We start from the raw sequence: 16,154 nt of genomic DNA on the forward strand, positions 1-16,154 counted from the left end.
TATATATATATATATATATATATATATATATATATATATATATAAGTCTGTGTTTATGTATATTCACATAGACTTCACCTATGGTGGAGTTCTGAAGCATCATATCTCCTAGCATGACTCTTAACTAACTTTGACTTTCCAAATACTGATTAAGTAAAAATAATATATCATCTATCCATATTCTTGTCCCCTTGGAAGATAAGCTTAATTTAGTGAAAGAAACAAAGTAAAGTTTAACTAAAACAAATATAATCAGAATTTGTTTCTTTGCCTGATTCTAAAATATATATACACATCTATGTCTCTTGGAAAGTCACCACAGATAGACAAGGAGATGAGAGCAGTTTTTGCGATATTGCTCTGGCAGTTCTCTCTCTTTCTATATAGATACTCTTCATTCTCCTTTTTTAAGTCATCTCCCACATCATGTCTTCTAATTGTGGCTACCCCCCAGTAGACCCATTTCTCTTTTTGATTTACATTTTCTCACTCAGTGGCCTCATTGGTTCCCTTGGGTTCTTTCCACACATGGTCACCTTCCTTGAACTATTGAATTAACCTTCTAATAGTTCATCCTACCTCAGTTCACTCTAAACACTAGTCTACCCTTCACACAGCCATCAAATTATTTTTCCAAAATTATGGTTGTAATTAAGTCACACTTTGCCCCTAATTCAATAAACTCAGGTGCTTTCGATAAAGCTCTAGTGCTTATTCTAGGATTAGTAGGAACTCTTCTGTTTGGCATTTAAAGCTTGTCACAATCTGAATACAACCCTCCTTTGCAGCCTTCTTCCATACTGTTCCCTTGTGGTTCATGTTCACCATGTGGTCCAGCCATATTGATCGCCTTGCTGTTCCTCATCCATGATACTCCACCTGCCTTCTCTCTGCCTCTCGCTTGTCTCTCATACCTGGAATGTGTTCCCTCATCACTCCCATCTCTTAGAATCTCCATTGTTCGGTCATTTCAGTTGTATCAAACTTTTCTTGACCCCTTTTGAGGTTTTCTTGGCAAAGATCTTGGAGTGGTTTGCCATTTCCTTCTCCAACTCATTTTACAGATGAGGAAACAGCCAGGATGTGTCTGAGGCCAGATTTGAGCCTAGGAACATGATTCTTTCTGATTCTGGCCCTCATGCTGCCCTTAGAATCTCTAGCTTACTTTAAGACTCGGCTCCATCATCTCCTGCATAATGAGCCCTTTTCTGGTTCTTGTAGCTGCCAGTGCTTCACCCCTTGCAAGGTTATCTTTGTATTTATTTTCTTTAAAAAAAAAAGAGAGAGAGAGAGAGAGAGAGAGAGGCATGTCGTCTCTCATGTTTGAATATCAACATATTGAAAGCAAGGATTGTTTTGTTTTTGTCTTTGTCTGCCCAGAACTTAGAACATTACCAAATGTGTAGCAAGTGCTTAATAAATGTTTGATTTATCGACTAATCATAAACATGGGAAGTCCATATAACATTATACCTAAAGAAGTATAAAAGATAAATTATATGAATGGTTTCATCAAAGAAATGGATTAGATATAAAGAAGGGAGTTTGGTTCCACGGCCAGAGCAAGGATAACTGTTGAACTGTTGAACATGTTCTCATGCTCCTTTGGTATTTTTGCTATGTCGAAAGAAAATGAAGAAGGCTTCTAGTCCTCTGGGACATTCTCTGCCGAATTTATGAGAAGACAAGAGTGGTCCATGATGGGCAGGCACTTAGATGAGTTGCCATTTGCAAAGCTGGAGATAATGCCTATCTGTACCAAGGAGGTCTTAGATCCATTGGAGAGCATGGAGTCCCATCTTGACCTACACCCTGCCAACTCTTTGTTTTTTTACAAATCAGGAATGAACTCTCCGTAGTGCCTGTTAAAATTCTTCTCTTCCTTCAAGGCCCAACTCTCATACCACTTCTTCTAGGAAGCTTTTTCTGATCCCCACTCTATCCTACCCCAAGTGGAAAGTAAGCTTTCTCTCCTCATTTTCTTGGAGCACTGTGTCTTGTTCTGTTCTGTCCATGTGCATCTTTCTGCTAGTGTATACTTTATCCCTGGCTAGATTGTATTCTCCTTAAAGGTAGGAGCTTTATTGCATCTTTGAAGCTCCAGGACCCTACCATTCTGCTTTGCATGCAGTAAGCCCTTTAAAAAATGATTGTTGAATTTTATTGTTGAACTTGGAAGGAAAATATATAGGTACATGTTGGAAAATAGCACTGATTATATGTTTCAAAGCAATTCAATTTTGAGGGGAATGGGGCCTGTGTTCAGAAAAAAATTTTTTTGATTTTATTTTGAGTCAATAAAATCCTCAAGAGGGAGACTTGGAAAAGACAGAAAGAAGTATTTAAGGCAATTTATACACTTTTCTGGAGCATTATCACCTGTCTGTATTTTACTTCTTGCCAGAATTTAGCACTGGTGTGAAGTTATAGCAGGATTTCTTTTTGGGCAGATTTCCAGGAAAAGGTATAGACAGTAGTTGCAATGCACAAGACACTAAATAGTCTGTTTGGGGTATTGTTAAAGTCTAAAAGGAAGTTCCTTACTGAGTTAACTCCAAAGAGGGAATAAGCTGAGCACTTCCCCAGGGAAGATTTTTATTTGCATGTTGTCTCCCCCATTAGAGTTGTAAGTTCCTTGAAGGTAGGGACTGTTTTTGCTCTTCTGTCAATTGCCTGTGGATTGATTGATTGTGGCAGACAGCTATGGCTATAATCAGAAAATAGTTCATCCTGCTCTTCTGCCTAGTGATAGACCTATACCCATTAGAAAATCTGCTTGGCAAATTTATTTCAATTAGGGCTGATTCTCATCTATTTACAATCCACCTTACTTTCTCTTAAATGCTCAGTACTTTCTCTAAAACGCCAACCCCCTCTAGTAATGTTATTAAGGGAAGAAAAGCCACAAAAGAGAAACTAAAGTTGAAGAATGGGTAGGACTAAAATATTCTTGAAGGTGGAAAACTTCTGTCTGTTCCGAGGTGAGTGAGACACGGAGGACACCTTTTGTGTTTTTTTTCACATTTATCATCCACAGTATCAGAAAAAAATAAGGAGGGTGTTCGGGTGGGGAGAAACAGAATAGAAGAAGAATGAAGAGGTTAAGTAACACTAAAACCAAAGGCAAAATAAATTCACTTTTTAAATGTTGCCTGAGTCAAAAAAGTGTGCACAGTAATTCTGGGAGAGATGATAGAAAAGGAACTTTTACGAAAATTTTTTTCTCTCACTTTTATCCAAAGGATTCAGCTCTTACTGCTAAACTGTAATCTTCACTAGAAACTGCCATCAGAGTTTGGAAGACTCAGAACATGAGGGAAGTGTAGGAGACTCTCATATTTAGGTCAGAATTCACCTTCAAAAAAGGTATCATCAAACCCATATAGCTCCAACTTCTCAGTTGATGGAGGAAATAAATGACTGCTTATTGGATTGAAAAAGTGACTCCCTGTGGCCTGTAATGCATCCTTCATGACAGTAAAACTGTAGCACTCTGGGGTGTCTGCTAGTACCTTCAACCAATCGTATAGAAATTCCCATTTTAATATCGGGCTAGAATGTCAAGCCATTTTCTGGACCACAGGCTCTTTCATGTGGGTCTCTGCCCTGACACTTAACTGTGTGATAATGGGAAAGTCACCCAACCTCTCCATAAAATGAGAATAATAATATTTAGGAGTAAGAAAGACCTACCTGGATAATGTCATCTCAGACTGTCAGGCCATGGTTTTGAATGCAGCGCTGGTTTATGATTTGCTTTTTAAATCCTACTTTATAAGTGATAAACCAAGAGGGAGAGAGTGCATAGTTCAGAATCCTGCCGCTTCAGACATGGCCATCCATCCCTCAGCCTTATCCATTCTAAGTAGAGAACATGCACGCCAGGCGATGCAGTTAAAGGGTGTCTCGCATCCAGGCAGACCACCTACTTCCCTTTCATTTCCTGAATTCCACATTAGTAGCCTAAGTTTTGGGGAGCCAAAGGCTAATAATATCCACATTCAGTCAGCATTCCTAGTCTTGTGCTGATAATAGCTAGTGTTTGTTATTCTCTACCTTTTAACATATTAGTCTTCTTTTCTTTCTTTGTCTCAAAAACTTCTTTTTGGTTTTCAAAGGCAGATGAGGAAATGCGAAATTATTATAATTCCCATCAGCCTTGCTGTCAGGGGTTTCCTTAGGCAAAGACTCCAAAGTACCCCTCAGCCACATTGGTTGAGATGCTACTTCTTGAAGTAAATACTCTTCCTCCTCCTCTAGTCCTGGTGAAAATGTCCCCTTCTCCTTCTGGGCCAAGATTAGGTGCCATCTTCTCTGTCAAACCTTCCTGTACGTGGTGGGTGCCTAGGAAAGCTCAGAAGACTTACAGGGCAAAGATCTGAGGTTGAATCTTGATTTTTGAATCTTGAATTTATTTTGCCTTTGGTTTTAGTGTTACTTAATATCTTCATTCATCTTCTACCCTATTCCTCCCCACCAGAACCTAACTCTTATTTGTTTCTTTTAGTGTGGATGACAAGTAGGAAAATGTCCATGTCTCACTCACCTTGGAATAGAGGGAAAAAATTTGGCCTTAGTTTCCTTATCTATAAAATGAGGGTGATGACTAGATAACATTTAGATGTAGCTACTAGATCCCTCTTGACTTTAAACTGGGATCCTATGATCTGATCCTCAAAGTTAAAAGTGATTCTTGGGGATAACTGGATGGCTCGATGGATGGAGAACCAGATTTAGAAATGGGAGGTCCTGAGTTAAAATCTGGACTCAGACACATCTATCTGTGTGACCCTGGGCAAGTCCCTTAATCCCCATTGCCTCAGCCTTCCCACTCTTCTGCCTTGAAGCCAATACAAATATTGAGTCTGATACAAAAGGTATGATTCCTCCCTCACTCATCAAATTTTCATCCAGCACTATTTTTTATTTCTTTCTCCCTATCACATGCTTTTCTTTATTGGTCATATAGGTCCCGATTAGTGTGAAAAGGACTCCAAGAGGTCACCTTATTTACATTCATACTGCACATTTCCACTGGGCTGTAATGAATTGCCATATTTTATATAATTATAACTTCGAATATTGCAAATTTGAATACATGCCACCACTTCAGGGGAGAATTCATTATTCACACTAATTGAGACCTAGCTTATTTATGTGTCTTCATTGCCTAGCACAGTGTCTTGAATGTAATTGGTATTAAAACTAAAATGTTTGGTGGTTGAATTGAATTAAAATGCAGGCACTTTATTCCTCCCTTTGTAGCAAAAATTATGTGGCTTGTTATGATGAAAACATTGAAAGAATTAAAAAGCATCATCTTTTTCCCTAATTCTCCTCTCCTTACACTTTAATTAAGTGTTCAACATCATCATAATTGCTCACATGCATATAATGTATAATAGTTTACAAAGAACTTTCCTCACAATAACCCTGTGCCATAATTATTAAACATCTTAGTGTAAGGAAGACTGGCTCTCAATGGAGATAGGCCCTGGGTTCTAAACTCAGCTCTGACATTTAATACCTGTGACCTGGGCGAATCACTTCATCTGCTTGGGTCTTAGTTTCTACTCTCAAATGAGAGGGTTCGAGTCCGTGAGGCCCCTCAGTTGTAATCATGGGATCCTATTATTCCCATTGTGTAGATGGGAAAGCTTGAGGTTAGCTAATGTGTACATGAAAAGAGACCCAATTCCCTGGTTTTCTGGTTCTATGGAATTATGGAAGAGTTAAATATTTGGTCAGAGATGGACAATACCAAGGTCACCCTCCCTTCCCCCCACCCCAAGTCATCTTGACTTGTTTTGCCATTTTAAGGGGAGAATTCAGATTCCGGAAGAAAGAGTGAAGCCGATGACTTTGAGTAATTCAGCCTCACTTAAATCCAGGATGAAAGATGAAGGATCCAGCCCACTTAATGGTACTCTGGGGACCTGAAAGGGTTAAGGCAGTTCTGCAGCAACTTACATGCAAGGAATAACTGACCGACCCAGAGGATCTGGTTCTTTATTCAGCCATATATATAATACCAGTGATGGGAACTGCTGTTCTCCTGCCTGATTTTTTAAGCATACCATTCCTATCCCAAGGAATCGTATTTGGGAGGCCAGTTGAGATATTTCTCTGAGGACCTGACCTCTAATGATAAGAATTTCAACGTGTCTTTGATAAAAGCTGTAAATGGGAGGCCACAATCTTTGGACAGATTGATATAAAATAAGACCACAGGAGAATCATAGAATTTTTAAGTGGGGAAGAAATTTAGCAATCCAGCCCAACTCATATTTTTTACAGATAAGAAAGCAAGGGCAAACAGGGATTTTTAGCAACATTCTACAGGAGGTTCTTAATAGCTTATTTGTGAAGTCATCTATCTTGGCTCCCATAAAGAAGGGTCATCTCTCACTAAAAGAAAAATAGGATCTAAGCTATGACAACATCAAGTGGCTTTGATGATGGAGTTGAGAGACAGTACTCTGAAACCCATCTTTAAATTTTCTCAGTTACGTATTTCTATATTTCATTGACATGTATTTATGTATCTCAAGCATTATTCAAACAACTTAAAACCAGAATAGGGACAGAAATTTTGGAAGAGCTACTTAAATAGTTTACTAGATCTTTAGGTGGCTAGAATGGATAATGTATTTTCCACAGATACTTAGCCCAATTATTTTATGCATGAATCCTTTAATATTTAGGAAATTTGAAAATGGTATTACCAAACCTATTGCTATTAACTTTAAAAATTTTTGAAGGGCAAAAATCCCTCAGAAACAAAGATGTTTTGGTCATTAAAGACTGAAAAATGATAAGGATGATGTCAATTATTATAGTCTAGCTATAGTCAGATAGGGAGTTAGTGAACTTCCAAAGCTTTAAAGGAAAAATATGAAGACATCCAATTAAATTCAACAAACTTTTTAATTTTAAATTTGTATTAATCTTTAACTTTATTGATATATTTTATTTTTTACTATACCTTTATTTCTGAATATATTCCTCTCCTTTACTCAATGAACTACTTCTTATAATAAAGAATAAAAGGAAGAAGAAAAAAACATTTTAGCAAAATTAACTCATACATGAAATGAATCTGACTGTATATGAAATGATCCACACCCATGGTCTCTTACTTCTTTCGAGGAAGGAGAGACATTTTTTCATCTCTTCTTTGTGACTGAATTTGGTCATTAAAATTACATAGGGTTATGTTTTTAAAAATTACCTTATTAGAGTCATTTTGTATAATATTTACCTAGGTTTGCTTGCTTTATCAGTTCATCTACATTTTGCCATATCTCTCTGAATTCTGCATATGATGACACTATTCCATTACATTCACATATGATAATTTGTGTAGTCATTCCTTAACAAATTTCTATCTTATCATCTTTGCTAATTTGCCGGGCATGAAGTGAAACCTCAGAGTTTTTTGTTTTTTTTTAAACCCTTAACTTCTGTGTATTCACTTATAGGTGGAAGAGTGGTAAGGGTGGGCAATGGGGGTCAAGTGACTTGCCCAGGGTCACACAGCTGGGAAGTGTCTGAGGCCAGACTTGAACCTAGGACCTCCCGTCTCTAGGCCTGGCTCTCAATCCACTGAGCTACCCAGCTGCCCCTCAGAGTTGTTTTGATATGCATTCCTGATGATTTATATTAGAACAATCTTCCATATGGCTAAGAGTGCGTCCTTCTTTTGAGAGACAGTTGTTCCTGTCCCTTGCTTATGTATCCATTGGGGTGATGACTATTTAACAAGCATTTATTAAGTCCATATTCCAGGCTCTGGGGATACCAATAAATAAATGATAATAAACCCTGTCTTGAGGAAACTTACATTCTACTAGGGGAAAACAACAGGTACATAAATCAATGAATACAAAATATATAAAAATTTCAACTGGGTTGAGGGCTGAAAAGAGTACATGAACAAGTAGGGGAATCAGTAAAAGCCTCTCATAAAAGGTGCTCCTTAAGCTCTCTTTGAAGGAATCTGTGGTTCTGAGAGGTAGAAATGAGGAAGGAGAGCATTCCCACATGATCTGGCTTTCAGAGGTCTGGAAAATGGGAAATGGAACATCAGTGGCATCATCCAGCAAACACTAAGGAGGCTAGTGTGGACATAAGGGTGTAGCCACGCTTAGTGGAGGTGCTAGAGAGCTAAAGCTCATCACCAGCATCTAAGCATCCATAATCACAGTCCCAGGTAGGTTCCACCTCATTTGCATTCTATAAAGAGAGGGGAAGTGATGGCCTTTGATGGGGTATTATAGCACATATTCACTTTGGTTGAAGGAAATATCGCCTTGACTTGTCATCAGATACAATAAAGGTCATCACAATGCAAACCACCCATCCATGCAGAAGACAAAACACACACACACACGCACACACACACACGCACACACACACACGTTTAAGAGAATTTGTACAAAAAGAAAACCTGCCAGAGACCATCAGGATGATTAGACAATAAAACAGGTTACTGAAAGAAATAGGAAAATCTCTTGTTCCTGGAGCATTTAAAAAATAGAACCACTTTCATCTGATTTGAATAGTTTAAGTGTAGATTTGGTAGGGATAGATGATTGGCAATTCCATAAAACTTGCAAAAAGGCTGAAACTACTTCTTTAAGGGTCATGTGTTAATTTCACTAAATCTTGGTAGTTCATTTCATTCAAAGTAGATTTTTAAAAAAAGTTTCACACATCAGTCTGTCTTCTGATGTGTGTATCTTCCGATTCTGTATCCCTCATGTTATCTCTAAGAGAAAAATTGGATCCTTGGGGTATAGGATATGGTGAGTGTAAAAAGATGATTCTTTCCTTTTACTAAGAGGCATTTCTAGAAAACTGCAAATAGTGTTTCTATTGGATCACTAAACTAGAAACAACTTTCCATCTCCTTAACCAAGTCTGAAGTTCATTTTTTTTTAATGGCAGAAATTGTCATCAAAAAAATATAGACCCTTGCCTAAAGTGTTCTAATTGAGAAAGTTTCCCAATGAATAATGTGTGTACTTAGATTTTTGCAGTGCATGTCACACAGTCCCTGTTGATTTAATCTGAATATCCTTTGACCTTCAAGTTGGGTTCTGCGTCACTTCTGAAAGAGCTTTTTTTTTTTTTCTTATTCACCTAGGAATTAAATAGCTTTAATTACTTGGATCTGTACAGACTTGCTGACCTCTTTAATCTCACTTTGCTGGAGAAGGCAGTGATCGATTTTTTAGTAAAACACCTCTCTGAACTCCTGAAGAGTCACCCTGAAGAAGTTCTAACACTTCCTTATTGCCTGCTTCAAGAGGTCCTGAAGAGTGACCAGCTGACATCCCTAAGTGAAGAGCAAATCTGGCAGGTAAGGAAGTTTCCTCATCAGCAGAATGTGTGATAGAAAACCTTGGCATGCTTCCTTTGCTTGAATCCTGAGATTGTGGAGGTAGTAAATGATTAAAGGCTGAGTGGTCAAGAAATAGGGTGAACCCTTTTATCTCAGGTGAATTTTTAGAGGAGTGTTCTCTTGACTTGACAGGTGATTGGAGAGGACTTGATCTTGAGGTATTGCGTTCTCAACTCACATTTGAAGTCACAGCTATGATTTCTTTTAGGGCCTTCACGTAACCAAATATATATGACTTCAAATGCTAGGAGGTAGTAATGTTATTAATTATTTCATGGTAAAAATAATTTAAATGGTGAAAAGTGAATTGCTTTGGCTTTTATAAATCAGTGATTTAGAGTTTTGGGGTCTCAAATACAAAATCCTGAAAAGGCCTTTAACATATTACGATAATATAGTCTTCATTGGAGAGCTTTTTGGACCATGAGTAAAAGATCCTTTAGTAAAGTTTGTCCATCATTGTGGAAGCTAAAGCTCTTAATTTTCTTTATTCACTGATTATTGCCCAAGGACCTGCCTTCTTACCAGACTAGGCACTCTACTCTTATAACCTTTAACAAAAGAATAGAGTAGAATGGTTTCTCTTTTGAGTTTAATCCCACACAGTTTAAATCCCACACTGTCCCCTAGGACTATCCTTGAACAAACCATATGATGTCTTTTTTTTTTTTTAATGTACTTTCTTTTTTTAATTTTATTTATTTTTTAATATACTTTTCCATGTTTTTATGATGCATTTTCTTACCCTCTCCTTTTCTCTCCCCCCCTCCCAGAGCCAACAAGCAATTCCACTGGGTTGTACAAATGTTGTCAGGATACCTATTTCCAAATTATCAATTTTTGCTATAGAGCTATTTTTTTTTTTAGACCTAAACCCCAAATCACATACCCATATATACGTGTGATAAGTGATGTCAGAAGGACTAAAGGATCACATTCAGTGAATGTTCTGTTGACTGGGGAAAAAACACAGAACTATTAAATAGTCAGAAAAATCACTCTTTAATTAAGGAAAGGGGTAACAGGGCTCAGTAGGCCTCTACACAGAGCTGGCGCCACACGCCTACACAGAGTCCGAGGATTGAACTCAGGATTCCCTGGTCCCTGGCCCCTGGGAGTGCCCCCAAGCTAGATGATGACTCCAAGGAACAAAAGAAATTGGGGAACCTATATACCATTTGGGGAGATCCAGGGGCAGGGAAAGATGACATTACCATAGCTACAAGGAAATGGGAGTGTTCAAACTATACTGACTGAATACAATCAAGCTTGGGAAAGGAATCCTAGCCAGAGGCTAGGGTGTAAGGCAGTGATTCCCAAAGTGGGCGCCACCGCCCCCTGGTGGGTGCTGCAGCGATCCAGGATAGCGGTGATGGCCACAAGTGCATTTATCTTTCCTATTAATTGCTATTAAAATTAAAAAAAATTAATTTCCAGAGGCGCTAAGTACTTTTTTTCTGGAAAGGGTCGGTAGGCCAAAAAAGTTTGGGAACCACTGGAAGGGAAGGGGCTACTTACAATGGATACTAAAAGGGTGGTCCCTGTCCAGATGTGGGTCTTTCCTAGGAAAGGATCTCGAATATGGTGGGGAAGACTACCTAAGACAAAAGGGTACTTAGCATTTACCTTAGGGTCCATTATTCAGTCTGAAACTGCTAGTCTGAGATTCCCTTCAGGGTGGATTCTTGCAGAACAGGGAAGGAGTCCAAGCTTTGAGTTCTCCAATTTACAAGCTAGTTCTAAGCTTGGGGTTCATCAGATCCAGGCCACAAGTTTGGGATCTCTAGATTCCATGTCCATAGACAGTTCACATTCTCTCTCTCTATATCTCTCTCTGTCTATCTCTCTCTCTCTCTGTCTATCTCTCTCTCTGATTCTGTCTGTCTCTTCCTTCTTTCCCATTATTTTCTCTATCTCTGTTTCCCCATTTGTCCTCTTCTTCTCTCCCTGTTTCCCCTTTCTTTTTTTTAATTTTCTTTATTTTTATTCAGATATTTTATTTTCCCAGTTATTTTCCACATACATTTTTCAAAATTATAAAATCCATATTCTCTCTTTCCCTCTCTTTCCTCCCTCTTTCAGAGATCCTAAGTAATTTCTTCTGGATTATACATGTATTATCAAGCAAAACATACTTCTATATTGGGCATTGTTTTAAGAGGATATTCCTATAAAACCAGCCCCCCCCCAATAAAGTCGTAAATAAGCAAATGTGGGTGATAGTATGCTTTGATCTACATCTGACTCCTGTAATTCTTTCTCTGGGGGTGGATAGCATTCTTTGTCATTAGTCCTTCAGAATTGTCCCAGATTTTTGTATCTGCCTCTCCTTTCTTTCCTATAACTGAACATCATTTTGCCATTTGGGTTACCTATAAGAATGCTGCATTTTCAATATTTCTCAAGAATTTGGAAAACATTTAGAGTAAACCAGGAATAAGACAAGGGTGTGACTTTTTCTAAATTAACTTTTAATTTTATAATGTCGATGTGGAATTTAGAAACCCCCAAACTTGTAACCTAGTAAGATCTGATGAACCCCAAGTTTTAGGGTTAGTTTGTAAACTGGAGACCCCAAGTTTGTCCCTATTCCCCTAAGAGTTTGCCCCAAGGGAAGTTTCCAATTTAGCTAGTCTCTGGCTGAACAATAGACCCTAAGGTAAATGATAAACTCAGTTAGGTGGGGCTAAGCAAAGCTAAATTACCTTTTACTTTAGATGTTTTCCCCATTATATCAAAAGTGTTCCCAAGGAGACCCACACCTGGGCTGAGACCATCCTTTTAGTATCCACTGTAAGGTGGGCACCCTAGCCTCTGGCTATGGTTTCTTTCCCAAGCCTATCAGCTAATTTGAACACTCCCATTTCCTTGTAACCATGGTAATGTCAATCAATCATATTTCCCTGTCCCTAGGTTTCCAGTTTCCCAAAAGGTATATAAGTTCCCCAAATTCTTTTGTCCTTTGGAGTCATCATCTAGCACGATGTCACTCCCAGGGATAATGTCCCCAGAGTCCCAGGGTGTAGTTTTGGTGCCAGGCTCTGAGTAAAGGGCCAAATTTGGACTTATCCCTTTCCTGATTAAAGACTTCGGTTTTCTGACTACTTTGGTAGTTTTGTGTTATTTCCGAGTTAACAATAGTTAAATAGCATTTTAACCTTATAAATTGCTTTCCTCCCAGCCATCCTGTAAAGTAGGTAGTTCAGGTTGCATTGTCTCATTTTAGAGAGGAGGAAAATTGGGCTCATAGTAGAAAGGTAACCTAAGATAATGGGATTTGAGAGCTGGTAAGGCACACTAAGAAACACCTGATCCATCCTCATTCATTTTATTGGTGAAGAACCTGAGACTCAAAAGTTAAGTGATTTGCCCATAGTCACATAGATAGATAGTAAGTGATAGAGACATGATTCACTTCCAAGTTATCCTTAGTACCTACTGCGACTCTTAGTGTTCTCTCTTTTGAAAATACTTTGCGAATATTTCATTTTTACTTCTCTGTGCATATGTTGTATCTCTTTCCCTAAGCACTCTTTCTCCCTTCTTTATTCCCCCAAAGGAGATTATAACCCCCTTGAAGGCAATGACTGTTCTAGTTTTGTCTTCTTATTACTCCTCTTGCAGTGCCCTTGAGCCTACTAGTCACTTAATAAATGCTTGTTGAATTGAATTGAATCAAACTGAGGTTTTCTGATGTCAAATCTAGTGCTCTTTCTGGTAAAGCTGGTTGGCCTTTGCCAAAATACAGATAACTGATTTGTCTGCCTCTTTCTTCAAGTCCCTTTTACCTGCTGTCTAATTTTGTGCCATTTCCTGTTCATTTGCATTTTCACGAAGGAAAATATAAAGAGAGAAAACTCAATTCCTCAAGTATTCAGGAATTGAGGAAGCTTTTACTACTTTTTAACAACTCTAATTTAAAAGGTTTATTAGAGAGGAAACTGGAACCTGAATAAGAAATTTTTGAATTTGAATTTTGACTAGTTGACCATTTGAATTTTTTGAATAGTGGGATTTCAATCATCCACATTATTTTACTTTCTTGTTAATATCATCAAGAATTGACTGTCTAGCCAGAGAAGAACTCAGTGTTCAGGTGGGGCAGCCAAATGAACTAATGTTTCCCCAGGGAAGAGAGAAGTGGGGGATGATTTCTGCAGGTGGCTGTTTCTAACCGAAATGAGATCAGGAGCCAATCCCCTCACATGGCTTCTACCTATCGCCTTTTGTGGTGTAGCGATCACATCCTATTGAAGGCACTGCCAGAGAGAGTGAGGGTAATGTGCAGATTTTTGAGTGACAAAAATGCTATACTATCCACTTAAGTGTTATCATAATTGCCTCTCTAAAGGTAACTAATGCTGTAATGTAGAATTTTAAGAACCGGTTTCTGCTGCAGGCAGTGTGTGTATGCGTGTGCACCTGCGCACACGTGTGTGTGTGTGTTTGTACCTGGACCTCCAGAAAGAATTAAAAGACTGCATAAATATTTACCAATTTAGCCATTCAGCAGGCAATAAGAAACTGTTTTTGCTTTATCTTAGTAAATAAGTAATTCCCTCATAGTCAACCCAATAGAGAAAGATCAAATCAGACCAGCTATATTGCCTCCAGTGTAGTTAAGTTCATCATTTTTGCTAAGGTTATACTACTAACGCAATATACCATGGAAGAATCTAATATTCAGCCCAGGGTGAAGATTGGGTATGCCAGAGGATTAGTGTCAGGGTGCTTTATAGAAGTGAAACTTGATGGACAGGCTGGAGACAGATCTCCAGAATCTCATTAAATTGCTGAATTGTTCATTACTGAGCACTCTCACTGTAATAAAGTGCTCATTGACTTTGACAAATCCCCATCCCATGTCTTAAAGAAGAACACTGAAGCAAGAGGTGTTGGGGAAGAGAAAGGAAATTGGCACAAAGTGGGCCAAGTAATAGAAAAGCTGATGAGGGATCCTGCTAGTTGATTAATATGTGCTACCAGTAACCTGTGTGACTTCCCAATAATAAATATCACCTTTCACCTGCCTCTCTAAGTATGCATATGAACATATGAACACACACACTTGTAAATACACACTTGGACAAGTAGTTGTTTTGAGACTTACCTGGGCATGAAAATTTAAGGATAGAAATGAAAATGGACATTTTATTTTTTGTTGTTAAAGGTCTAATTTTCATTTGTATCTCAACATTAAAAAAGATATAGGGATTCAGAAGAGCTCTTTTGATATAAAAATGTTTGGATCCATATTGAATAATCATTCTCACATCCCTTTTTCCTTTCTTGCCCAAACTATTGCCACTTGAGCTTCCAACTCACTTTCCTTGATGAAATCCCTAAAGATTGTACTTTATCAGTTCTGCCAAGTCTACTATCTATCTGCCCTTTTGAAACTTTAACCTAATCCTCTTCCTCCAGGGTACTTTTTTGTTCTAGTATTTTTCTAAGACAAGTCTCTCATTATTGCCAAGCCATTGACTCCACTGTGTTCAGAATGTATGGATACACTTGAGGCAGCTACATGGATACATATATGAGCAGAAAGAATGTATTCAGGAAATATAATATTAATGAATAAAAGAAGCAATGAATGAAATGAAGTCTTCTAACTCCAAGTAATGAACTTTTCAGGAAACCTGAAGTCAGTCTAGAAATAATAATAGGAACATCTATTTCTAAAGAAAAGAAAGCTATAGAGATGAGAAAAGCAGTAGGAAAGAAAATGCATACTCTGCAAGGAAACAAGTAAGTCTTAACTGTTTACTATCACCTTGAAAATATAAGCATCAAGATTATTAGCATCATTTTTTGCTTTGTTTCATTTTTGGTTGGTTCAGAGGGGAGCAGTCAGAGTAGCTTCACAGCTGTAAGTTCCTTTGAGAGCATCCAACTAAGGATGTCTCCCTCCACCCACCGCCACTAGAGCTTGCACAGGCTGCCATGTTGTGGTGAATAAAGGTTGGGTCTTTTTAGGGAAAATGGAGTGGCTGGAGAAAGAATGATGAAATTTAAGTCTCCTATATTAGTTATTCCAGCAATTTACTTTTGCTGAAAAGCAGGCTTTACACTACCAAAACAGGAGCTCTAACAATTGATGCCCCAACACTTTTTATCTTGATCAAATTTTATGAGTTATATTTGTTTAGTTGCCTACTATGTGCTGTGTATTCACTGGGATGAATATAAATAAATATAAACTATGATCTTTGCCCACACGTAACTTGTAGTTGAATTGAGGACATGACATTAAAAGATAACTAAAGATATAAGATGCCAAATGAATGACACAGACAGTAAATACTACAGGAGTTCAAAGGAAGGGAGGGAGTCTTATGAGCCCTGGTAATCACGGAGAACTTAATTGGACCTTGAGATTGAACTGGGTAGAATTCAGATGAGGAAGAAAGAGTGAGAAGGGGAGTTGGGGGGGGGAATGCAAGCAGAGAATGGAGTTGGAATTAGCAATTAGTCAACTAAGAGTAATTTATTAAGCACCTTCTATGTGCCAAGCACTGTGCTTCATATTACAAAACAGTAGCAAGAATTTTTCAGTCTATTGGATGAAGAAGGGGTGTTACTTAAATTAGTGAGTGCAGATGTTTTTTGAGGGCCAAGAACAGAGAGGTCTCTTGGAAAGAAAGAAAGAAAGAAGGAAGGAAGGAAGGAAGAAAGAAAGAAAGAAAGAAAGAAAGAAAGAAAGAAAGAAAGAAAGAAAGAAAGAAAGAAAGAAAGAAAGAAAGAC

The 16,154-nt window shown here is 38.1% G+C and overlaps 1 protein-coding gene across 1 annotated transcript in view; it reads left to right on the top strand.

The window, feature by feature from the left end:
- KLHL32 (kelch like family member 32) overlaps window positions 1-16,154 on the top strand; it is a 175,705-nt gene that overhangs the window by 74,620 nt on the left and 84,931 nt on the right. Inside the window, exon 5 of the mRNA XM_044675393.1 lies at window positions 9,149-9,364. Coding sequence (XP_044531328.1) covers window positions 9,149-9,364 — 216 coding nt within the window. The remainder of the gene's footprint in view (window positions 1-9,148; window positions 9,365-16,154) is intronic.

The sequence above is a fragment of the Gracilinanus agilis genome, chromosome 4, assembly GCF_016433145.1.
Source record: "Gracilinanus agilis isolate LMUSP501 chromosome 4, AgileGrace, whole genome shotgun sequence".
In the NCBI taxonomy this organism is placed as follows: domain Eukaryota; kingdom Metazoa; phylum Chordata; class Mammalia; order Didelphimorphia; family Didelphidae; genus Gracilinanus; species Gracilinanus agilis.